The sequence below is a fragment of the Dermacentor silvarum genome, chromosome 10 (assembly GCF_013339745.2).
Source record: "Dermacentor silvarum isolate Dsil-2018 chromosome 10, BIME_Dsil_1.4, whole genome shotgun sequence".
NCBI classification, from domain to species: domain Eukaryota; kingdom Metazoa; phylum Arthropoda; class Arachnida; order Ixodida; family Ixodidae; genus Dermacentor; species Dermacentor silvarum.
Window position 1 is genome coordinate 23,202,852 of NC_051163.1, and position 26,016 is coordinate 23,228,867.

Here is a 26,016-nt window from a genome sequence, read left to right on the forward strand (position 1 = left end):
TAGGCGCAAGCAACATATATAGACACATATTTGTTTGTTTTTTATCCCGTTGTCGAGCGAAATATAATCACATTTTGTATGGCACAATCTGCACGCACACACACACACACACACACACACACACACACACACACACACACACACACACACACACACACACACACACACACACACACACACACACACACACACACACACACACACACACACACACACACACACACACACACACGCATATATATATATATATATATATATATATATATATATATATATATATATATATATATATATATATAGTAATGGCGCATTTGTACACACGAGGATGAAGGGAAGGAGTGGTGGAAGAGAAGGAAGACGAGGACACTCTTTTGGTTTGGTGGCCCAGGCCCCATCGAGTGCTTTCTCCATCCAGCCTTCTAAATAAACGCCCCCCGCCTTGTAACATTCCTAATAAAGACGGCGCGCTTTTTTCTTAGCAATGATTTCACCTAAGCAGCTTTTAATTTCCTCATCAAAAGTGTTCCAGGTTGTCAGGGTGTCCTCGTGATTATCTTTCCAGACGAGCGCGGTATCAGTTAACGAGAACACTACGCGTTTCTAAGCTGCGCCTTCGAGTCCCATTTTTTGCTCTTGCTCACCCTTTCGCAGTGTGTCAGTCATTCATCGACGTCTTCCCCAGCTTTTCCTCCGTTTGAGCGCGGCTTCCTATACGGCTGGTAAGGACCAGGAGGCGATGACGTCGAAGCGCAAGCGTCGGTGGCCATGTCGGGTGGAGATGGTGGATGACCGGCAAGTCGACGACTGCGGCGAAGACTTGGAGGGGGGGGTTCCGTGGTCGAACGTGGTACCCAGCACCTCCACCAGAAATGCTTAAAGGCGGGAGGCGTTTATGTAAAAGGCTGGATGGAGAAAGCAGCGGATGGGGCGAGGCCGCCAAACCAAAAGTAAAGTTCTCGTCCCCCTTCTCTTCCACCGCTCCTTCTCTTCATCCTCGTGTGTACAAACGCGCCGTTACACTATATATATATATATATATATATATATATATATCATCCGCCTATATTTAAGTCCACTGCAGGACGAAGGCCTCTCCCTGCGATCTCCAATTACCCCTGTCTTGCGCTAGCGTATTCTAACTTGCGCCTGCAAATTTCCTAATTTCATCATCCCACCTGGTTTTATGCCGTACTCGACTGCGCTTCCCTTCATATATATATATATATATATATATATATATATATATATATATATATATATATATATATATATATATATATTGTGTGTGTGTGTGTGTGTACAGATTGCGCCATCAAAAATGTGACACCCCGTGATATACTGTGTATGCAAGCGACAATTTCTGGCCGCCGAGCACCAGGAGAGTAAGGGAGAGAATAGAGCGGAATGGCGAGCTGGAGGGCCTACTTCCTGGCGCTCATCCGTGCACCCTCAAGTGCCAACCTTGCCCTTCCTCATACAGAACCACTTCTCTCTCTACTTCCCATGAATCAACGCGCAGATAGGCCCCGAAGGGAGGCAGGAGTGGCGCAAGAGGAGGCTGGCTTGCCGAAGCTAGCTGCCGGACGTCGTGTACCTTCCTATGGTATTATTTTATTTGTTTTCCTTCACCGTGCATAATCCAAGGATGTAGTTAAAGTAATGGTACACTCACGTGATGGAGTGGATAGCGATCTCGCTGCCCACGCTGTGCAGTTCGTGCACGAACGAGAAGTCGGTGTAACCGGCCGACACGAACAACGTGATGGCCAAGTTGCAGCCGTTGGCCCGATTCCGGCGCCTTCCCGGGCCGAGCAGCTGACGGTAGAAGTCCATATTTTGATCGTTGACTGCGTCGTCGAAGGTCAGCATGACGAACTGGGGCATGCTGCTGGCGCTCAGGTTCGCCGGCGGTCGCGTGCCCGGGCACAAGCAATTGTCGCGCAAGCTACACTGACTGGGGTCGCACTTGGTCGGAGATCCCGCCACAATAGTTTCCCAGACACACAGTGCGATAAAGAGCAGGCTTAATACGTAGTTCGGCATGGCTCTAACCACTCCGAATACCGACGGTGACTTAATTTGTATAGCGCGAACTGTACTTGTCGGTATTCAGTCCAACTGAGCGGAAGCTAAGGAAGACCTCCGGGTTTACAAGAGGGCCAATTTCTGTCTATCTTGGCATCACAATGACGTCCTGCTCGCTTTCGTAACAACAGTTGTTGCGGAAAGCGTTCGCATCTATATTCAGCGTGACTTAACAGAGGCACAGGCGCTTTCCAATTTGCAGGCTTACGAGACGGTCTCGGCACTTCGCAGTAATCAACACCTCGGGGTCCCGGTGACGTGTCTGCTCTGTTTTACCGCGGCCACAGGGAAACTGCAACCGGATAACACGTGATATTTGAAACACTTGCCTGACTGCATCGGTATAAACCTGCGCTCATTCGTGAAACGGTATCAGCCGTGAGCTGTGTGCGCTATATCGATGTTCTCTACACATGACGCGCAGCGGAACGAAAGGCATAACCCCTCATCGCCAACAGCTGGCGTGGCGCGGTCTCTACGCGGCCGATGCACTACGCGTGTCGTCAGTGCATGGCCCCTACCTTCCGGCGCCGCGTGTCTGCTAAAATGATTGGCGGCTAATCAACGTTCCGTTCTTGTAACAGCGGGCTGCAAACGGCGAGTCCCGCGTTGACTCCTTTAGATGCACGAACAGTTTTTCAATAAAGCCAGTCCGAGGCAATAAGCACACCATCGTATGGTGTCTATACTACACGATGCATGCTTTCTAGCGATGCTGGCAGAAATATAGAAATTGGAATCTGGAATTAAAAAAAAAGGAATCTATACGTCGAACAGACGATTCGAACAGAGGTATTTAGCTAAAAGTCTGTATTATTTAGCTAAGAACCCATCGTTATAAGAATGAGACAGCACACTAAGCATATAGTCAAGGGTGTGTTCAACTGTACTGTTGGTGTATATGATGAACGGAATCGAACAGCGCTGGTGTCTGTCGTCTAAGCATTACGTTCCGTCATTCACGGTGTTCAATTACCTTCAACAATGGACACATGCAGTCAAAACAAAATGGCGTTTCGATGCGCGCGCGCGGATCCTTTGTTCACATTGGGAACACCGCTATGCATGGGCACCTGGCGCTGGCCGCAGATGGCGTCGATGCTGTTTCAGCTTCCTTCAAGATCTGCCAATGTCAGTCGCTTTATATATATATATATATATTATATATATATATATATATATATATATATATATAACGTAGAAACGCTTCCATCGAGGTAAGCACCGGCTAGAGGGCATCGTGAATGCGCAACGTTTCCTAGAAGGTGCGATTACCCCGCTCGCTAGGCTGTGATCTGGCGCTGTGGTCGGTAGATGGAAAGTTTCCGCGTCCGGTCGTTTTAACAGCGGGCGGAGCGGTTTAAGCTTAAGCTCCAGCCGTGCCCGGCGTGGATCGGCAACTATCATCATCAGCATTGGCTATAGTCTTCGTCTTCTTTCGCAGCTGGCTCGTTGGCGCCCCTCGGTTGGCGCTCGTTCCGTTGGATGCCGTGTAAAGCACGAGCACGGCAGCTATGCAACGACACGTAAAACAACAAAACGACGCGTAGATTAATTTCGACTCCATGCGCATGCTGGTTTGGCTCCTTGTGCGTGAAGGTTTGGCTCCATGTGCGTGGCGGTTTCCCGCCAGTTGTGCCTTAGCACAGGACGCGAAGAATGGTACGGCGAAGAAGGTGGCATTTGCCCACGTGGAGAAGAGGAGGATGAAGAATAAACATGTGTAGATGACTGTGAAGAGGCTGACGAAGGAGAGGAAGATAACATGCGTGACTGAGCAATGTTCACTGACGAACTAAAAGAGAGATGCATTAAGTAAGTCATGTGTATCTGTGTGCATTACAAAAAATAAAAAATTACGCGCAGCTTTGGCAAAGAGGTACGAAGGCTGAAGGAAGAGCGAGCGTCATATCCACTATACGCTATACACCCTCCCTTGCAGAGCTCCGCTGTTTCATCAGATTTCACAAGCGTGGAACTGCCTTTAATATATATATATATATATTATGTAGCATCGACCGTCCCACTTCTATGAACCGGGGATTCTGAAACGGGCGGCGATTTATTACGTTCCCAGAATAAGCGAGACTCTTGCACATGTCAGGCGTCAGTTTATGGTATATGCAAATAGACCACGTGTCACTCAAACCGGGCGCGTGCGTCCCAACTCCCCGAAAAAAAAAAAAATGTCTGGCTACGCAACTAGCGGTGACTGCTCTGTATGTGACAACATACATATCGCATTAAAAATGACGAGGGACAGCGGCCGCCGTACGTTCTTGTCAACGCTCGTCCGAATCGATGAGGTACATAACGAACCTTCTCTGGCCGCAACACTGCTCCCAGCCAACTTATGGTTAGATTTGACGTTTGCGCACACGCGTATGCACCGTTTGCTCTTGGGCTGCCACCTGGCCGATTCTCCCTTTACGGTGCCAGCTGCTGGTTCGATCCCCTCACGTACGATACAGCATTTGCTTGCTTTCCGGTTCCCGGCACTGTAGAGAGGTTTAGCTTGTCCGGTAATCGGGTAAACGCGGGCGGACCGGGCGTTGGGGCGTTTTTCCGGAACCGTAAACGTGAGTGGCCTGTATGGTGCTGCCACCTGGTGGTGCAGAAATCAAACAGACAAAAAACAGCTGATATTGCAGAAACCACGTGTATTCTACTTCTCTGCTGGTGTAAGTTTTCGGCGGCAACACGATTACGCCATTGTCGAACATTTACACCAGCAGCGAAGTAGAATACACTTGGGTATACTGCAATATTACCTGTTTTTTGTCTGTTTGATTAAGTAAAGAAGAAAAAAAAAACACTGCCGAGGCCAAGAGCAACTTATTTCCAAGGAGTTCTTAGCTTTTTAAAACTTCTTTCTCTATATTCTGGAGCGCCATAGTGACTGTCGTTATGCCTGTGCCACCGTGACCTGTGTATATGTAAGTTGTTGCGCTACTACATTACCGGAAGAATGTGAGGGGCACAGTTTCTGTACTTTGAATTTCGCGTCCTAACCGCAGCGCCGGTTTAATAGTACGACGTCACGAACCTCGAAGTATCCTCCCATATTTAGGAAGTTTTTGCTGAAAAGAAAGCGTGAAAAGAAACGTGTCTTTATATATGTATAGTTTGGCGGCGTCTCCAGGGCACCAAATTTAAGGGCAACGGGGCATATATATATATATATATATATATATATATATATATATATATATATATATATATATATATATATATATATATAATGACACGTTGTCACAACTTGCAAACTAATAAACAAATGAGTTCACGCCGGCCGCGAAGTACTGGTTCGCGCAGCCGCCTAGCTGTGACGCCAAGTTCAGCGCTACCACGCTCCACGGCTTCTGCGCAACACCAGCCGGAACCTTGCCTCAAAACAGGTGACACCGAGTGGCAACCGTGTGTAAAACGCACGAACAGATTTGCAAGAACTTTGTTGTGCCTGAACAGTTTAAATTCTGCTCAGGGTTGTAAGCAGATGTTTTAAAAGCGAAGCTTTCTTCGGCGACCATCAATTAGCTGCACTTACCTGCCCTCTGCGATTCCCTGCTCCAAAACATGGCTTTGCCGTGACGTCATAGAGGTGAGCGAACACAATTTGACGAACCCTCTGCATTAATTATCTTTAGAGGTGCGTTTGCCACTGCATTTAATAAAGCGTCTAAAAAAGCGCCTCTCCAAACATCTGCAGTTTTCATTAAAGAGGCTCTCTGTAAAGTTACTGGAGCAGTATATCAGTTTACAGAACTTCTACAACATTACTTTACAGTCGAACTGAAGTGTTTACATCGTTGTACTTACATGAGTCTTACAGAAGCCCTATTCCCGCATCCCGGGCCGAGCACAGTATAGATTGACACTTTTACATCGCCCACATCGGAATGAGACCGCCGTGGCAGGGAGTCGAACTTGCGACCTCGTGCTTTGAAGCAGAACGCTGAGTCATGGATGACGTTTTTAAAGTGGCTGCTTTCACTTCACATTGTCGAACAATTCGATCAGGCGTTATTGAAAAAAAATAGATATGGCTGATCACTCTTTCGTAGGAATCAGTAGAACACGAAAGGGAAACGTGTGTTCACAGAAGCTGTTGCATGTTTGCTTCGTGAGCTCCCGCTCCGCTGCAGCGGATGGCGCACGATTTGCGGCTCGGCGACCGTGTTGCAGGTTTGTTGGCCCTGTTGGCGAGCGGCGTCCTGGGAAAGTATAGGGAGCCTACATGCAAGCGCTGTTTCAACAGCGCTTGCATGTAGCCTCCCTAGGAAGGTATTCTTTAAGAGTCCACCTAGTGGACATGTCCATTTCGTCTGCTGCTGAAGTTCTGATTGGCTGGGCTGGGGAGCGCTTCAGCAGGAGCCAGGCGCCACTGCCAATCAGCACTTCAGCAGCAGACGAAATGTACATGTCCACTAGGTGGTCACTTACTGAATACATCCCCTGCTGGCGAGCGGCTTCCTGCAGCCGAGTCGATTCGTTGAAGGTACGAGCTTTTTTGGTCCGGCTCCGTAGAGCTCGTCTTGGCCAGCCAGTTGAGTTGCGAAGCGCTCAGCGTCAGGAATGCGAGTGGCAGATCTCGCAGCGTGCGCCGCGAACGCGCGAAGGCGTTCTGCTTCACGTTGGCGTGTCTCTCGCCGGGGGTGGCGATGTGGGCTTGTCGGTCGGTCATCAAGGAATGGTATTTGGATAGCGCAGAAAAACACGGACACGAGAAGAAACGAAGACAAGTACTAAAGGCAAACCATGTGCGGAAACTGTGTCGTCACCCCAGCAGAACACCTACACCGCCTACACCACGCTACACCGCATTGGTGCCTATGCTGTGCTTAGACTACCGAAGCGCTCACTGTCGGCGCTCGTTAGTGTCATGATGCAGTACTTCGCTTCACCACTCCTGGATGGTGGCGCCATCCCTGTCAAGAGAGTGTATTTCACGTGTTCACATCAGTTACAGGAACTTGACGGTGGACCCCGGCCATGGTGTAAGATATACATTCTTTAGGCGAGGACACACGCGAGACGCGATCGACCAGATAAAGTAGCAACGGCGCGCGTCCATCGGCCCGGTGACAGCAACTGGACACCTATCGGCGGGCCGACGCAACTTCAAGACAAAGATGCAGGTTTTATCGGTTTTATCTCCCGTTGGTATAGTAACCGGCTCTTCGCGGGAAATCCGAAATGATTGCGTGAGGCGGCAAAGTAGGTCACCGTGGTAAGGAGAGAGCGTGGGGGAGAGGGCATCGCCTAGACTAGCAGGCCTGTGCACTCTGCTTTATGGCATTATGCTACTTGGACCGAAATTTCCATTGCCAAGCCGGGCTTGACGAAAGCGGTGACGTCAAAACCACCGCGGCTTACCCAGGGAGCGCCCCTATTCGAGTCTATGGAAGTCGGGCAACGAAGCATGAAGTCACCAATCGAAGTGCACCGGCCTTGTGCTATCTAGGAGGCGTTGCCTCGACGCGGAGCAGGTACGGATGAGCGTCGTACGTTCCTTGTCCGCGCAAGATCTCGCCTGCGTTCTAATGAAGTTGCGTCCTCCCGCAGACAGGTATCCGCTGCCGTCACCGGGCCGATGGTCGCGCGCCATTGCTACTTTATCTGGTCGATTGCGTGTCGCAAGCAAGCCGAGAAGTGTCCCCATGCACCTAAGGAATATATATCTTACACCGTGACCCCGGCACAAAACACTTTCGTGTTAAATTTCGTCTACTATACACTAAATGACGGTCTCAATTTATTACCGTCAACAGACATAATTCAGACATCGGACAAACAGCAAATCCGATGACAAAACGGGAAGGTAGACGCGCTAAAAGGAGTGCGTCTTACGATGCACGAAGCGCTTCGCAGCAAGGCAGACGCAGACAACGACTAACGAGCAGAACAGAAGAACGCAGCCGGCGTCAAAGTACTGTTTCCGGACTACCCGTGCGTCGTCCTTCGCTTTCCGCACGACGTCCCGCAACCACGGGTAACTTTCGGGACACGGTTTGCAGCCGATGAGCTTCCGGGTTCCACTGATCGGCGCATCGGGAAACGAGCACGAGTAGACTTGTGGACAACGCTGGAACTCTGAGGCTCTCGAGCAGCTGGTCTGCACGTACTCGCCGAGGGGCTTGGGGTCACGCATGAACCGCACCACTTCGTCCACGGTGACGACAAACACGTCGTCCATGGTCAGGAGCCAGTCGACGAAGGAAAGGTAACCCTGCCTGCGCCCCGGATTCCACAGCCAGGTTTCGTGGATGAACACCGGGAACGGAGCCCTATTGGTGTGGTAGTACCGCTCGAAATTCGCCCTGTGTGGAATCATAAAGTGGGTAAAAAAAGTCGCAGTTTCGCCCGAAAGGCGAATCACCAATTGCGATAGCAAATTTTGTACAAGAGTATACCGAGTAAGGATAGTAGTTTTATCGGCTGCATAAACTTGTACACATTCGCTTACTAACTGAATTAACAAGCATGGTGTCAGCGCGCACAAGCAAACATGAATAGATCACACTCGATGACCACACACAAACACTGTCAAAACGGTGGCGTGAGCAAGCGCGGCAGGAGCAGCGACCGAAGGTTCGTGCGGTCTATCACTTTAACGGAAACTGAGCGGTGAAAGCACAGCGCATACAAAGGTCAGATCCGTGTGGAGAGTGTACGCAGTTGGTGGCAGAGTAGATGCCGGGCCCCCTCCCTCCCGCGCTGCCTTCACGCTTTCCTCCTCTTGCGTGGGAAATTGAGTCGCCAGTTCCCCTTGCGCCCAGTCGCAAGATACGCATTTAGTGCCGCAGCTAAACGTCGCCTCCCCTACCTCCCTTCCATTCCCCCACGGCCTTTCGCACGACGGGAGACATCGCGTTTGCTCTCCGCCGTGCGTTCGCTCTCCGTGAAAGCGCGCGTCCCCTCGCGTGCTTTGACTCACACATACAGCATACGGCGCGCGGCGACGATTTTATCGCCGTTGGACTTTATACGGAACCTCACGGCGACGAGGATGACGACGGCAGGAATGTGCTTGGAGTATCCATATTATTGCTATCGCAATAAAAGTTACAGTGACGTTTCACGTCGTGAGTTACGTGCGAGCGTATGGACGCCGCGAACATGCACAGTGAGCAACGCGGCGTCGAAGCACAAACGGAAAGAGCGCGAACGCGGCAATTCTCCACCTCTAGGCGCATTCCTCCTCCGGCGCTCGCTTCCTCGCGGCTTCATACACGATCTCGGCGATTTCTCAGACCATAGAGGAGGCTATGCTCAGACGGGCCACTTATGCTTGCGCGTCAAAAAAACGTTTACCGTGGTAGAACGAGGTTAAACCAAGTTTGTAGAGCGATAACACACGGACGCTGCTCAGCGCCGTCAGCAACTACCGCATCTACAAATGCACCGCACATAGTCTGCTGCCGCGCCGAGCGGTCCACTCGCTCGGCGCGGCAGCAGCAGCAGCGAGCGCGTGGACCTTCATGCTGCGTCTCGCTTCAGCGCGAACTGAGCGTCGAAAGCACAGCGCATACAAAGCTACCAGCACTCGGCGCACTTTGCACACATCGCAGATCACTTTGTTGTTAGAACATTTATTAAAATAATCATAAAAAGTTTCCGCCCCCAGGAAATGAATTCATCAGGGCGGGGGGAGGGATAAAGGAGAAGGTTCAAATATTATTCATCATTTTTGACTCTTGTTGAAGATGAGGCCCGCGCGACCGCGCAATTTGACCACATCGCAGATTGCTTTCAAGATATGGGGCGCGCCCACGCGGCGTACGCGGCAGCCGCCGGTAGTGGCAGGCTAAGTCCCTGTTTGACCTTGGCTGAGCTTGAAGGTCAGATTTAGGGAACCAGGCGTTTTCTGGGTTTGTACCTGGAGTACTAGAGTTATCGCTCTAAAGAATGGTGCAGAAACCGTCGATGGTGATCGACGGTTTCACAATCTTTGAATGCGCAGGCGCATAAGTTAAAGGTACCTTGCGTGCACGTGGCGAGTACATCCAACAGGCGTGACCTGTTTGTAAGGATAGCTGCCAATCTAGAAACTGGAATTAATCCGTCCCTAGATTAGCACGGAACCAACAATTCCAGCACACGAGCTGCTGGCCTTGAACAGGCCCATCGCAAGGAAAGCAGGCCTGGTCAGATGGCGGCACAACTGCACCGTGGTGTAACGTCATCGTGGCCCTCCCATCTTACGGCACAGACTAGCACCTCGAGAAGCTGGGTAACAAAGAAACATGACAGTACCAAAGGCGCGTCTTGCGCCGAGAAACAAATCAATAGCAGTGATAACCCGGTGAAAAACGGTCACCGACAGAAGCCATTACAATGTACGCGTGGCAATATATGGTATATGCGCTGACATCATCACGGCCGCCATGTTCATGTAGTAGCGCTGTGAAAAGCTGCGTCCGTGATGTCACGTGAAAACTCTCTGCAGCCCAAGCAAGTCATCGTGCACCTAAAGCGGCGATTGATCAGCATATGCGCCAGTGGCACCACGCATGTGATATGTGGATGGTTAAGCCTAACATGCCTAAGCCTAACATCCCTAAGCCTAACATCCCTAAGCCTAACATCCCTAAGCCTAACATCCCTAAGCCTAACATCCCTAAGCCTAACTCGTTCCGAGGTACACTTCAATCGTCCTGATTGAGTCCTGATTTCAATCGCCGTTTTATGTGAAGAGCCTTTAGATTAATTTTTCTTTTTTCCATTTTCAGCACACGTACGCACCTGAGGAAATCCAGCGTATCGTCCTCCGTGGTGGGCTGCGGAGTGCACGTGTCGGGCATGGAGCAGCTGCTGCCGAGCGGGCGTGATCCGTCGCCGCGCAAGGTCGTCCGATAGAAGCTGTTGAGCGGCACCAGCCACAGGCCCCGGTGGCTACCGCTGGGACATGACGGCGCCGTGCAGTCCATCCCGAGTCCGTAGTCCAGCGTGTACGGGAAGAAGGGCAGCTTGTCGGGCTTGCTGCGGTAGCTGCGCATTTGAAACAAGCGCATGTTGCAGCCGACTTCTTCACGAATAACGACTGCATTCATTTATTTCAAAAGTAAACTACCGTATGGCATACGCGCGATTAAAAATAAGCACGGCTGCTTCTGCTGCTGCTGCCATAAAAGCGAAAGCTGTCATGCAACCTAAATTACTCGTATATGAAGCTATATACAAAAGGTGCCATTCTGCTCATTGTCATATATTCCAAGATATTGTCCCATTACGTCATGTTCGCTTTTTAGGATATTCGTTGTTTATTCGGTAAAAGAGAGGAGGAAGGGAGTGAAATTAATCGTGGCTGCATTGTAACTCTCTAGCCGAAGCAGATGTCACGACAATAGCGAACAATGGCTTTTCATGCTTATATAGACGCTTTTATTTATTTATTACCTCATCGTATACGGTACATACGTGCGGCCCTTCCTTCTATCCCTGTCTCTTTCCCCCTTCAACTTCCCCCTCGCATGTTCACTGCGTTCAGGTGTTAGCAGATGTATAGCTGTAGACATGCAGTGCGTCCAGCGCTAATTCCCTCATTTTTTTTCATGTTTTGTAAAAATTAATAACTAATTCTTAAAATTGCTGGCTCTCCCGTAATCGACAGTAGATGTAAACATGAAATGGCTACCGGCAACGCAGATTGGTTGGAGATGATGCCAACAAATGCGTTCAGCAGCAGAAGCAGAAGCAGCAGCAGCAGCAGTCGGCAGTCGACCAAAGCTTTTTCAAGCCACAAAAATTAAAGGATCGACTGTTTCTGAATTCTTAGCTGACGTCCCGTTACGAGAATCTAGATCTAGCGGCCGTGGCTCCAGCCCGGACGGGAGCGATGTGATTGTGAAAGCAGTCGCTATACTCACTCGAGGCAGACGGAAGAGTCGTAGACGAATCCGCTCTGTTGCATCATGTCGTACGCTTCTCGGTCGCCCACCTCCAGGAAGGGCGCCCTTGCTCCCACCATGTCCCGTTCGGGGATCAACGCGTAGTCGCGTAGCAGATCGCGGTCGCCCACGAACTCCGCCTCCCAGCCAGCGACGTCCAGCGTGCGCCAGTAGCTCAGGTTGTCGAGGTGCCTGCGCATAATTCATTCACCGGGAGCGCATAGTCCAGAAGTGCGAGCAATACGGCGGGACAGATCCTTACGGAAACCGGGGGTGCTATTCTTAATATTGCCAAATTCCACAACATTGTCAAATTCACGATCTTATCGACTCTGATTTGCTCAAAATGCCGCCATTACAGAATTCGACAATAGGAAGGAATTCGGTAATGTCCAGTATAGCACTCGGGTTACCGGAGACGCTGACGGCAGTAGCAACGCTGGTAGCGACAACTTTCAACGCCTTGTCGAAACAGAATGCGTTAGAAACGTTTTTGTGTTACATAATAGGTATTCTCGTCGAAGAAAAAAAATATAAAAAGGAGCGTGAGTTAGCGATTACGTCGCTGCCTACTATTTATAGCAGCTGCTGAGTAGAATATGGTTCGTCACCGTAATAATATATCTGCGTCCTCCATGCTTAAACTGTGTGCCACAAAATGGCGGCCCCAAAACGACACCAAAAAGTCTCATTCGGCGGTCATCAAGCTGTATCAAGTAGCTTTTAAAGCGATAACTTTTAAAGCGACAGCTTTAAGGCCCCATTGCGCAGAAAATCCGGCGTCGATCGTGCATTCACCGTGAGCGAAAATTTTCTACCAATCACTGAACGGCGCGCGCCGCTCGGTTCCTTGCAGCACCACCAGATGGCACTCGCCTCCGCGCATGCGCGGCAGCTCGGTGCCGTGGCTCGGTGCCGTGATGCTTCCTGGTCTCAGAAAAGTTGCAGTACAAGAAAAACTCTTCTGGCAGCTGCGAACCCTCGCATGCTCTATGCTAACATGTTACCCCTCTACCCTGCATTCAACTAGAAGGGTCATTCTTACTTGTATTTCTCCCCCCCCTCCCCCTCCCCTCCCTTTTTGGACGCCACTGAATGCACGGGTGTTGATATTTATAGGCTACCTGCATTTTGTTTTACTTGAGTGAAAGTACGCGTGGTGGTATTCATGAGGCCACTGAATGTACGATTCTTTATATTCATAGGCTACCTACGCTTTCTTTTATTTTCTCCTTTTATACGCGCAAGCGTACATACCCCGTTTGTCAAATCGGCGATATTATGTTTGTCGCCTCGAGGGAAGCGATCGCCGGTGTCGCCATCAATGTAGCGTCCGCGACCGCGCGCTCGCACCCTTTCCGTTGGTGCTTCGACGCCGCGGTGATCACTGTGCATGTTCGCGGCGTCTCTTCTTTCCATGTGTAGCAATATGAGCTTTTCCTGTGGCACACCAGGCGTCCCACCGTCGCGATCAATGTAGCTCCGTTTCCATGGTGACATCGACGGCTTCACGCGCCCGGCACCGCTGAGTCCCTTACTCTCATTACAGTGCCTGGAATATGTAAGTATATCTTCCCCGAAGGGAGGCAAGGGCGGCGCCAGAGCGAAGCTTGGAAGGAGGAAGGAGGCGAGACGCGGATGCGTGCTGGGTTGACCTCCTCTGGCAGTTGCTACGGGTTGTGTGTGCGCTATGGACGTACCGGGTTCCTCTCGTTATTGAGAGGCCAAGCGCCGAATGAGAAAGACGGAGCAGCGATGCAAGCGGCGGCAGGCCGAGCGCGAGTCGACCGACCCCTAAGTCATCGTCGAAACGTCACTGAAAAATTTCTTTGAGTGAATGTACCCGTGTCGGTATTGATGATGCTGTACGTTTTGTTTTAAATTTACTTCACCCTTACAGGAAAAAGATCTATAAAATGAGCTCTGGGTGCTTGCAATCGCACTCTTGATAAAGGCCGGACCGCCGGCCGAAATGTCGAAATTAAATGTTTGTTCTTGCTTTTCTACGTGCGCGGTCACTTCTTTCAATTTATCAGCACCGGATCCGAAGAACTAATTCCATCATTATATATATATATATATATATATATATATATATATATATATATAGAGAGAGAGAGAGAGAGAGAGAGAGAGAGACGACCACGGTGCCTCACTGGCTTCGACGTTCTGCTACTGAGCACGCGGTCGCAGGTTCGATTGCCGCAAAGCCCGTCTGTTTATTTGGTACGCCAAGATCAATCAATCAATGACACTCTGCAATATACGACTGCAACAAGAAACATATATGATCGCCGCAAGCAAGATCGACAGAGGTCACAGCATAATAATTGCGATAAACACCAGAGATCATGGAAGAAGGAAAAAGACTAGGAGGGAGCATCACGCGACAATATTGAAGCTGTTACGGGCCGGGGCTTGGTGAACCTTCAACAGCGTCTGCTTGGAGCTCGAACCAGGTTGACCATCGAAGAGGGTCCGACAGGGAAGATGAGGTGATGTAAAAACAAATAACATAAGTTTAATACATGGTTACGAGTGAACGGTGTGCTTCAAAGAAAACATACACAAAACGTTCAGCGTTCAACGTTGTCAACACGCAGATATAGGCCCCGAAGGGAGGCAAGGGCGGTGCCAGAACAGCTTGGCTTGCCGAGACTAGCTGTCTACGTTGTCTTGCTTCCTAGTTAGTTTTACAGCGAAGCTGCATATGGCTACGCCCTAAGGCACCCTAGTTTCGCCCTAAGGGCGAAGCAATGAATGCGATAGCAACACAGCAATGTCATACGAAGTAAGGTGAGCGGCTTTGGTAGCAATATGAATTGTAGTAAACATGAGCTGATTAAGTAAGCAGGTGTGCTGCGGCGTAAGTAGACCGACATGAAGAGAGACTCGATGACCACGAGAAGGCGCGTGTGGAACGGTGGTGTTGATGAGAAGCGCTTCCCGTGGGCAGCGCGTGCGAAGGGACACACCTGTAGCGCTGCACTGCCGACCCGGGCAGCATTGCATGTGTAGCGTGCGTTGGAAAATGTGGCCTGACTATTATTAACTGATTGAACAAGCGTGGTGTGAGCGCGCACAAACAAACATGAATAGATCACACTGAATGACTTCAGACAACGACTGTCAAAACGCTGGCTGCAAGCGCATACGCCGCAGCGGGAGAAGGTACTGCGTGCGGTCTATCGCTTCAACGGAAACTGAACGGCGAATGCAGCGCGCATACAAAGGTCAGAGCGGTGTGGAGATAAGCGACGGTGCGAGCGAGCGACGAGCGCGGTTGTTGGCAGATCTCGACGACGCACATCCCCTTTCACAGGGTGTAAGGGAGGCGGATTTTTTTTCCCTTCCCGGTGTATAATGCAAGAAGGTGGTAAAGCCAATGGTACACTCACGTGATGGAGTGGATGGCGATCTCGCTGCCCACGCTGTGCAGCTCGTGCACGAGCGAGTAGTCGGTGTAAGCGGCCGACACAAAGAACGTGGCGGCCAAGTTGCAGCCGTTGGCACGATTCCGGCGCCTTCCCGGGCCGAGCAGCTGGCGGTAGAAGTCCATGTTTTGCTCGTTGACGGCGTCGTCGAAGGTCAGCATGACGAACTGGGGCATGCTGCTGGCGCTCAGGTTCGCCGGTGGTCGCGTGCCCGGGCACAAGCAGTTGTCGCGCAAGCTACACTGGCTGGGGTAGCACTTGGTCGGAGATCCCACCACAATAGTTTCCCAGGCACACAGTGCGATGAAGAGGAGGCTTAATACGTACCTCATCATGGCTCTAACGACTCCGAATACCGACGATCACTTAACTTGCCGCGGGAAAGTGCTTGTCACTATTCAGTCCAACTGATCGGAAGCAAATGAAGACCTGCATGTTTACAACACCGCCAAGTAGTCTATCTTATGATCACAATTACGTTCTGCTTGCTTTTGTAACAGCAGTTGTTGCGGAAAGCAGTTCGCAACAATATTCAGCGTGACTTAAGAGAGGCACAGGCGCTTTCCAATTTGCAGGCTTACTAGACGGCTTCGTCACTTCGCAGTAGCCTATACACCAAGGGACCCCGGTGGCATATCTTCCATGTTATACCGCGGCCACGTGGAAACTGCGAACGGATAACACGTGATATTTGGAGCCCTTGCTTGCCTGCATCGATATAAACGCACGTGCGCCCATTGGTGAAACGTTAGTTGTCGTGCAGTGAACAGCAAAACACAAACGCCTCATCGCCAACAGCATGCGTGGCGCGACCTTTTCGCAGCCGATGCACTGTGCGATACGTGCAGTGCATGGGCTGCTTAAAGACCACGTCAGTACATGGTCGCTACCTTCCAGTGCCGCCTGCATCACGTGTCTGCTAAAATGACTGGCGGCTAATCAACGTTCCGTTCCTGTAACAGCGGGCTGCAAACGGGTGAGTACCACGTTTACTCCGATAGCTGCGCTAACAATTTTTAAATAAGGCCAGCCGCGGGTCCATCCGTGGGAATATGCACGCCGTCATATTTTGTATCGATACTACACGATCCTTCTTTGCGATACTGGTCGAAATATGGAAAAGTGAATCTGGAATAGAAAAAAAATCAAAGCCCCTTTCTTAAAGAAAGATGGTTGAACGCAAAGCTTTCTCCCATGCAAACTGAATTAAAGTCCAAAGCCGACGACCACGCAACGAACCCAAGAAATGCTGAGCGACCCATGCGATGCATATGTGATTTGATTGCTCGTTTAGATTGTATTTTTTGAACGTTGAAGTTGAATGAATACACATTTCGTTAAGTTGCATATAGCCTTTATAATGTAGCGGCTGATTACACGCACACACAGTTTCACGGACGACTCTACACTTGCACCGTATTGCCTTGTGATCGCTGTGATCGACGGTCAAAGGCTCTGCCGTTGCCTAAACACGGGATCGGCCTTACGGGCACGACGCGCGCTACTCTGGCGCAGTCTCGTAGCGATCGTCGCCGCAGAGCCCGTCTTGCGTGGCAATACGATTTTCTTCTCACACTTTCGCCATGCCCTCCTCCTGCGCTTTCCTCCTCGCGTTCTCTTCGCTGTTGCCATATTTCATCCCCGCTGCGGCTCTGCGTTCGCTCTTCCGTCCTTCTCTGTGCACGTTCGCTATGCTACGAGGGACGCCGACGCTCGCCGTATAGGAACAGGCGTCTAAGGGCAGCGCTCCAATATAAATTCTTGCGCTAATCGTACATTACAGGAAGAAAGTGAAGGGCACACTTTATGTACTTGAATTTTGCGCCCGAACCGCCGCGCCGGTTTAATAGTATGAGGTGGTCAACTTCAAAGTATGAGCACTCGCACATTTAGGAAGTTCTTGCTCAGGGCCATTGCCGAGGATCTCGAAAGATCTTTCTCCGGCGATGGACCCCTGGCAGCCTAGCCCCGGGCACCAACAGCCATAACCGCTGGACAAATAAAGTTTATTCCTATCCTATCCTATTGCTCAAAAGAAAGTTTACAAAGCTCACGCATGTTTTTTTTTTAATAATGCAACTCGCTTTTTGTTTATTTACATACCGTCAGACGCTGCCCATATCTCGTGACGTCAAGGAGACATCAGCCGAACTCTAAGCCCGTCTTTCGTCCTTACCAGGGTTCTTATGCAGGCTGTCTGGCTTACAAGGGATCCGCTCGTGGTAAGGAACGTTTCCGGTATTACAGACCAGTAGCTTACCAGTTGGTTCTGGCTAAATAAACGATTAAATTTGAGCAAATGCTACAGCAACTGCAGCGATAATGTTAATTAGGCAGCTTGTTCAGTGAAAATTGAGCATACAGAAAAAGATAGTTGGAATCAGGACAAGCTGCGATGTGAAATATTGTCCTACTCATGAGTGAGACGAAGGCATAATCGCAAGAAAGTAACATTTCATGCGTCGTCAAAATATGCCAGTGCACGATGAAGCAGTACTGTCAGTTTTATATTAGCAGGAAACTCGACCACTGCCGATGTTCCTGCTAATATAAATTACATGTTTTCTAGTACGGGTCTCCTTATCCGCACAAAGAATTGAGGCCCTGTCAAAAATTGAATGCAAACATAAATTAATTCAATTCAATTAATAATTCAATTCAAGTATTAAAATTCACTGAGTGACTGATATGCCAAAACAGGAGGCTACGGACAATTTTGACCACGTGGCGTTCTTTAACTCATTCCGGGTAAGCACTGTATAAACGGACACTTTGGCATCGCCCACATCGGAATGAGACCGCCGAGGCTGGGAATCAAACTTGCGTCCTCGTGCTTATCAGCAGAACGCTGAGTCACGGATGACGTTTTCACTGAGCGGCTGCTCTCGCTTCACATTGTCAAACAATTAGGGGCGCGATCTTGTACGCGTTCCAAAATGGAACGGAGGTGGTCCGTTCCATCGAACCGCACACGATTGGTCAACTTGAACCGTGAGCCGCACACGATTGGCCAATTTGAACCGTGACGATCAAATTGACCAATCACGCGTGTGCGGCTCGATGGAACGGACCGCCTCCGTTCCATTTTGGAACGCGTACAAGATCGCACCCTAGATCAGGCGTTACTGAAAACTTCTTGCGCTACACAAGAAACGACGGTCTCAAATTTATTAGCACCGACAGATACAATTCAGGCATCGAGCAAACAAGAAATCCAACGACTAAGCGGAAAGGTAGAGGCGCTAAAAGAAGCGCTTCTTACGACGGCCGAACCGCTTCGCAGCAACGTAGAGACAGACGACGAATGCCGAGCATAACAGAAGAACGCAGCCGGCGTCAAAGTACTGTTTCCGGGCTACCCGTGCGTCGTCCTTCGCTTTCCGCACGACGTCCCGCAACCACGGGTAACTTTCGGGACACGGTTTGCAGCCGATGAGCCGCCGAGTTTCTTTTATTGGCGCATCAGGAAACGAGCACGAGTGGACTTGCGGACAACGCCGGAACTCCGAGGCTCTCGAGCAGCTGGTCTGCACGTACTCGTCGAGGGGCTTGGGGTCGCGCATGAACCGCACCACTTCGGCCACGGTGACGACGAACACGTCGTCCATGGTCAGGAGCCAGTCGACGAAGGAAAGGTAACCCTGCCTGCGCCCCGGACTCTGCAGCCAAAAGTCGTGGGTGAACACCGGGAACGGAGCTCTGTTGGTGTGGTAGTACCGCTCGAAATTTGACCTGTGTGAAACCACAAAGCGGGTAAAAAAAAAGTTACATTGACGGTTCACTTCGTGAACGTGGGTTATGCGCAAGCGTACACGTGGAGGCCGCGAACATGCACGGCGAGCACCACGGCGTCTAAGCACAAACGGAAACGGCGCGAACGCGGTCGTGGGCGCAACATAACCGAACCTTAACCTAAGCCTAACATGCGTGCCTAAGCCTAACTCATTCCGAGTTAAATAACTAATACTTGCTATCGGAAGTCCTGAAATCAATAGCAGTTTTATGCGGAGAGGCTTTAGATTCAATTTGTCTTCAGCACACTTAGGTGCCCGTGTTAGCCGTACCTGAGGAAATCCAGCGTGTCCTCCTCCGTGGTGGGCTGCGGAGTGCACGTGGCGGGCATGGGACAGCTGCTGCCGAGCGTGCGCGATCCGTCGCCGTGCAAGGTCGTCCCATAGAGGCAATTGAGCGGCACCAGCCACAGGCCCCGGTGGCTACCGCTGGGACATGACGGCTCCGTGCACTCGAACCCCAGGCCGTAGTCCAACGTGTAGGGGAAGAAGGGCAGCTTGTCGGGCTCGTTCATGTAGCTGCGCGTTTGAAACAAGCGCATGCTGCGGCTGTCTTCTTCACGAGGAACGACTGCACGCATTTGTTTACAAAATAATGTACAGCAATGCGCGTCGGCGGCGAGCCGATTCGGAATGCCGTGCCTGGCGGCACTTCGCATTTCCTAGCAAAACTTAGCCAAGCCTAGTAAAACCTGGAAGAAGCTAGGTCGATCGCCAGCTCCGCTGTTTACTCCAATCTTGCACCACTAGTGCAAGCTGCCCACGTTTTTTTCGTGTCGCGTAAACATAAATGACCAGTTGCTACTTACAACACCTAAACGACAGCCAGCAGAAGGGAAAGTGTTAGGTGAGTAAATGATATTGAGATAGTAATAGTATAGTAGTAGCGCGTACTGGCAGTGGCAGTAATGGCAGTAGTCGTAATTTTTTCGGTGGCACTCGAACAAAACATTTTCAAGTCACAAAACTCGATCGTATCTGAATTGTTGACTGCCGTCGAGTTACGGGAATCTAGCGGCCGTGGCGCCAGTCCGGACGGGCGCGATGTGATTGTGAAAGCAGTCGGCGTATACTCACTCGATGGAAAAGGAAGAGTCGTAGACAAACCCGTTCCGCTGCATCATGTCGTACGATTCTCCGTTGCCCGCCTCCAGGTAGGGCGCCCTTGCTCCCACCATGTCCCATTCGGGGATCAACGCGTAGTCCCGCAGAAGCTCGCGGTCGACCACGAACTCCGCCTCCCAGCCAGCGACATCCAGCGTGCGCCAGTAGCTCAGGTTGTCGAGGTGCCTGCGCGTAGCCCATTCATCGGGAGAGCATAGTCGTATATAAGTGCGAGCAATATACGACGGGAGAGATGCTTGCGGAAACCGGGGGTGCTATTCGGGGACATTGTCGAATCCCACCATATTGTGGAACTCACCATCTTGTCAGCTCTGATTGGTTCAAAATTCCGCCATTAAAGAATTCGGCAGTATGACGCAATTCGACAATGTCCCGAATAGCACTCCGGGTTAGCGGAGACGCTGACGGCAGTAGCAACGCTGTAAGCGACAACTTTTAACGCCTTGTCGAAGCAGAATACGTTAGAAATGTTTTTCTGTTACATAATAGGTATTCTTGTCTAAGAAAAAAAAAAAAGGAGCGCGAGTTAGCGATTACGTCGCTGCCTACTATTTACAGCAGCTGCTGAGTAGAATATGGTTGGTCACTGTAATCACGGCCGCTCGATAAAAAAAAGGTGCGGCCTGGCGCGTCGGGCGCGTTGCAATGGGAGCGAATGTGACAGCCGTAGTTGCATTGTCGGCCGCTTGGCTGGGCCGAACGGCGCTAGTCATCGGCGATGGAACGCGTCGGCTTGCACGCGCGACGGCGTTGCAAGCGCGTTCCTGACGCATTTGCTATGCCGATGCCAGACAATAATAGCCCCTAAGGAGCCCACATGCAACGCCGTTGTAGGGTGGTGACAACACCAAAATTTTGACCGCTATTTACCGCCAAATTTGGTGGGTAGCCATTTTGGTCCCCAGCCTTTCTGCCTTTTTTTGTCACGCTCTGATGTACTCATGTTGGCACGTACGCGATCTATTAAATTTCTTTAATTTAGTTTTGCGCCAACGCGCACAAGAAACCTGCATACATCTTTAATATACTAGTTGCCTTTTCCTTTTATTTGAACACATCAAACTTACTTTTCTATTGCACGCCGTGAGACACATATAAAGCAAGAAGTTATAAGGCATGATGGCGTGCTCGTGGTAGGATTATCTCACGCCAAGAATGTGAACTGCACTAAGCATTGTCGTTGCCTTCCAGTTGTACATAATATATAAAGGGTGCTTTTCGAAGTGTGCTGTAATAGGGACTGTCCTTACTAGTCTGTTTAACTAAACCGTAGACGTGCCGTGTACGGCGTTGAGACGCGCCATTTGTCTCTGGCTGCTGAGGCCAAAGTTTATTAAAAGAAGTTAATTTATTTCACGTCACCAAGGGTTGCTGGAAGTGTGGTCTGTCGCCACTTTGTGCCCCAGATTTAACCCGCCAATTTAGCTGGCGGCGGCAAGTACCCTTACAAAGGCTGTCACCACCCTAAAACGGCGTTGCATGTATAGGCTCCCTAATAGCCCCCGATGTGTGGCGCCGCGGTGGATCACATCGTTTTCGATGCACGCAGCGGCCGTGCATGTACAGTCTGTTTCACACTTAGGGGAAATTTTGGAGCGCATTGCATCGCGATGCGGCGAGCGCTGGAGTCGGGTGCCCGCAGCAGCTCGCGCAGGAGCATGCATGCAGACGCTCGAGGCGCGTTATATCTTGAACCGCGTCGACTGCTACGGCGGCGCGTGCTGGCCGCATGGTCGGGAAGCGTGCTACTGTCAAGGGCAGTGCACGGATTTCATCCTTACTGCGGGAACTGAGCCGATATCCTTAACTAAACGTTGTGCGACGCCAACCTCTGAGCCTTCATTGGCGATAATGGTGTTCTGCAAATTTCTTTTGACAGCATCCTTCGTTTGTTCTTTCGAAAGGCCGGGGTACTGAGTGCGTGCGCGTATATTTCTTCACTGTGTGTGTGCTACCGTAATACGCAGCGGCAAGAAAGAGGCGCCAAAATGTGCGCGCAACGTGCTCAGTCTTTATTTGACGCGAAAGGAAAACAAAGCACTCAACAATAATAACTATGCGGGTCAAACACGGTGAAACAAACGGATACGAATAAAGGAATGCTTTAGGTTAAGACAATGAGCTGGAAGCGATTCTTCTCGACAATAGTTCATTAAACCAGACAGGTGCGCATCGCACGCGTAATGCGAAGACGTGGGATCGTTCCCCACCTGCGGCCAGTTGTTTTTTCATCCATTTTCGTTTCCATTAATTTATCAATTCTTTAATTCAATTAATAAGTACAAGTAATTTCCACTATGGTGTCTTTGGTGTCATTGTTTGTTGGCTTCTTATGATAATTTTCTTGCTTGTGATATACTTACATTTCTGGTGACACACACACACACACACACACACACACACACACACACACACACACACACACACACACACACACACACACACACACACCACACACACACACACACACACACACACACACACACACACACACACACACACACACAAATATATATATATATATATATATATATATATATATATATATATATATATATGTATGTATATATATGTATATATATATATGTATAGTTTACTAATACTGCCTCCAACTAATCTTGTAGTTGACATTAAGAGGAAAAATTGGAGCTGGGCAGGCCATGTAATGTGTATAGGATGGATAACCGGTGGACCATTAGGCTTGCAGAATAGATACCAAGAGAAGGGAAGCGCAGTCGAGGACGGCAGGCAACTAGAGGTGGGGTGATGAAGTTAGGAAATTTACAGGTGCAAGCTGGAATCAGCTAGCGCAAGACAGGGTCAATTGGATATCGCAGGGAGAGGCCTTCGCCATGCAGTGGACAGAAATATAGGCTGATGATATATATATACAGGGTGTTTCAGCGAACACTTTCAAAATTTATTTAAGGTTACCTGTGGCAGATAGCCCAATTCTAGTTAATGAGCTGGTCTGCTCGAAGAGGCGGACATCACTTGCACAAAAATTTGAAATGCATAATCGAATAATTAACAAACATTCACTAATTAAGTTTTTAGCTAATTACCTGATGGCCCATATTGCAATTTACAAATTGTAGCCGTGGAGTTCGCAAGGCGGATCCACTTAGAATTAATTCTCAGGATGACACCAGTTTCGAGATATTATTTCCCGAACTTTGCGGAGAAATGCATTGGCGTTCCAGTTAATTTTGTGCTTCAATGCGTAAAGCAACGTTTTGTTAAGAACCTAACTGGAACGCCAATGCATTTCTCCGCAAAGTTCGGGAATTAATATCTCGAAACTGGTGTCATCTCGAGAATTCGTCCTAAGGGGATCCGCCTTGCGAACTCCACGGCTACAATTTGTAAATTGCAATATGGGCCATCAGGTAATTAGTTAGAAACCTAATTAGTGAATTTCTGGTAATTAATCGATTATGCATTTCGATTTCTTGTGCAACTAATGTCTGCCTCTTCGAGTAGAACAGCTCATGAACTAAATTGTGCTATCTGTCACAGGCAACCTTTAAGAATTTTTGAAAGTGTTCGCTGAGACACCCTGTATATATATATATATATATATATATATATATATATATATATATATATATATATATATATATAACCAAATAAATGCACGGGCTATGCGGGAATCGAGCGTGCAACATCGTGATCAGCAGCAGAACGCCGAAGCCAGTGAGCCACCGTGGTTGGTCTCTCTATCTCTCTCTATATATATAGGCGAAGGCTCAATTCCCGCACAACCGTTGTGTTTATTTGGTAAGTAAAGATCAATAGATAAATCAATCAATCATACTTGCACATGACACACTGCAATACTACGGCAAAAAAGGACCAGATATAATCGTCACGAGCAAGATCGACAGAGTACACAGCACAATCATTGAGACAAACACGAGAGATCATGGAAGAAGGAAAATGACTAGGAGGGAGAGTCACGCGACAATATTGAAGCCTAGTCATAAAAATATATATGTGTATAAAGGAAGAACTCACGGGAAATAGGCCCTCACCACGTGTTATACCGTATATGCAAGAGGCAATTTCTAGCCGCGTATCACGCGGGAAGAAGGAGGGAGAGTCAACGCGCGGATAGGCCCCGAAGGGAGGCAGGGGTGGCACTGGAGGCGGTTGGCTTGCCGAGGCTATAGCTGTCTGACGTTGTGCACTTTCCTAGTTTTACTTTAACGAGACAGCGTTAAGGACCCCGGCATCGGCATCGAAAATCCGGCATCGGCGTCGGCGCCGGCGTTAGCATATCGGCATCCGTGGCGGAGAACATCATCCCGAAACACCCCGAACACACAGGCCCTCCGCTTGGCGCAAGGCGTTATTGAACAAAAATTCAATTTCTCAAAGTAAAATCCGCCAGAAAAAATTGTAAAGTACGACTTAACTACAACCTACAGACATAATAGCATCGAATTGTAATTTGAATGTAATAGAAAACATAATTCTGTTACGAGGAAACTCAAACACAAACCCCTTTTCCAGAATTACTACCCTAACAACCGCGGCGCGCTCGGGTATGTTACTTGCAAAAACCCCATCCAGATGGCGCTTGCCTCCTCGGCAGCTTAAAGGTTCCAGTGACTTTACGGCAGCTTAAAATGGTGGCGGCGCGCAGATGTGAACGTGGAGAAAAAAGAAAGCTGCAGTTGCTGGGAGGCCTGACAAGCATTCAGGGATATTTGAATGCTATCGCGTTCCACTCAAAGGTGAAGCTAAATCGTCCTCCAAAATTTGGACACGCGCGCACCTCGGGGCAACAGCAAACAATAAAATCATACAAAAAGGTCCTAGGGCCGTCACATTTTGATATGTGACGGCTTATATTTCTCATGTAAAATGTCTTCCCAGCAATGCATTTGTGTTTTAAAGTGAAGCCGACTTTAAGGGGATTGGTGTAAGCTTGGTCTTTGTAAGCTGGCTTTCCCATTTTCTTCCCTCTTTCTTTCCCTCTTCCCCTTCCCCCAACGCCGAGTAGCTGGCTAGAAGAATTTACCTCAGGCCGACCTCTCTGCATTTCGCATCATTAAACTTCTCTCTCTTCCCACGTTGTGTGTTGAATTGAAGCCTACTCATACAAAATACGATGCTAATGGGGCCCGATAACCTTATCGCGTTCTACTCTTAGAGGCGAAGCTTAAGTGTCCTCCGATTTTTTTTAATGCGAAGCATTTCTTGGCGAACATTTGCTACTTGACCGTATCTGTCTAGCCGCCTACGACTTTGTGCTCTCACGGTCGTTTCGTTAACATGGCATGTACCAAAATTGACATACTATGACAAGAGTATATGACGAACATAAATGATATGTCATGACATGAATATCACGACATGCGTGTCATGTATGTCATGACAATGACCCAGCGAAAAAGTTTAGCACTCGAAAACCACTCAAATGGGTTCGGACGTGGATGCCAAGTGAAGGAAACACTACAGGATGCTGGTAGAAGTAATAGTCATGAACATGACTCAGCAAAAAAGACAATGACTCGGCGAAAAAAGATTAACACTCAAAAACCACTGGAAAGGGTTCGGACGTCGGTACTAAGTGAAGGAAACACTAAAGGTTGATGGTCGAAGTCATAGTCATGAGCATGACTAAGGCTTTCGCCTTAAGGTCTCTTAGGTGTATTAAAGGTACTCCTGATGACTAATGACATG

General features: G+C 49.4%; 2 protein-coding genes across 13 annotated transcripts in view; both read right to left on the reverse strand.

Annotated features, from left to right (window-relative positions):
• The window catches only part of LOC125940531 (chitin deacetylase 1-like), a 60,668-nt gene that overhangs the window by 7,911 nt on the left and 26,741 nt on the right, over positions 1-26,016 (reverse strand). For 2 of the 3 annotated variants that reach the window (XM_049656809.1, XM_049656807.1), the window contains exon 2: positions 1,673-2,140. In XM_049656809.1, the coding sequence (XP_049512766.1) occupies positions 1,673-2,043 (371 nt within the window). In that variant the 5' untranslated portion in view covers positions 2,044-2,140. Of the gene's footprint in view, positions 1-1,672; positions 2,141-15,838; positions 16,113-26,016 lie in introns of those variants that run through there. The other variant, XM_049656808.1, reaches the window with a different exon arrangement.
• LOC119431388 (chitin deacetylase 7) overlaps positions 7,906-26,016 on the reverse strand; it is a 63,694-nt gene continuing 45,583 nt past the window's right edge. For 3 of the 10 annotated variants that reach the window (XM_049656800.1, XM_049656799.1, XM_037698393.2), the window contains 3 exons: positions 20,278-20,490; positions 19,474-19,719; positions 18,570-19,141 (listed from right to left, as the gene is read on the reverse strand). In XM_049656800.1, the coding sequence (XP_049512757.1) occupies positions 18,652-19,141; positions 19,474-19,719; positions 20,278-20,490 (949 nt within the window). In that variant the 3' untranslated portion in view covers positions 18,570-18,651. Of the gene's footprint in view, positions 8,406-10,830; positions 11,077-11,954; positions 12,168-15,373; positions 15,840-18,569; positions 19,142-19,473; positions 19,720-20,277; positions 20,491-26,016 lie in introns of those variants that run through there. The other 7 variants (XM_049656804.1, XM_049656803.1, XM_049656805.1 and 4 more) reach the window with 5 other exon arrangements.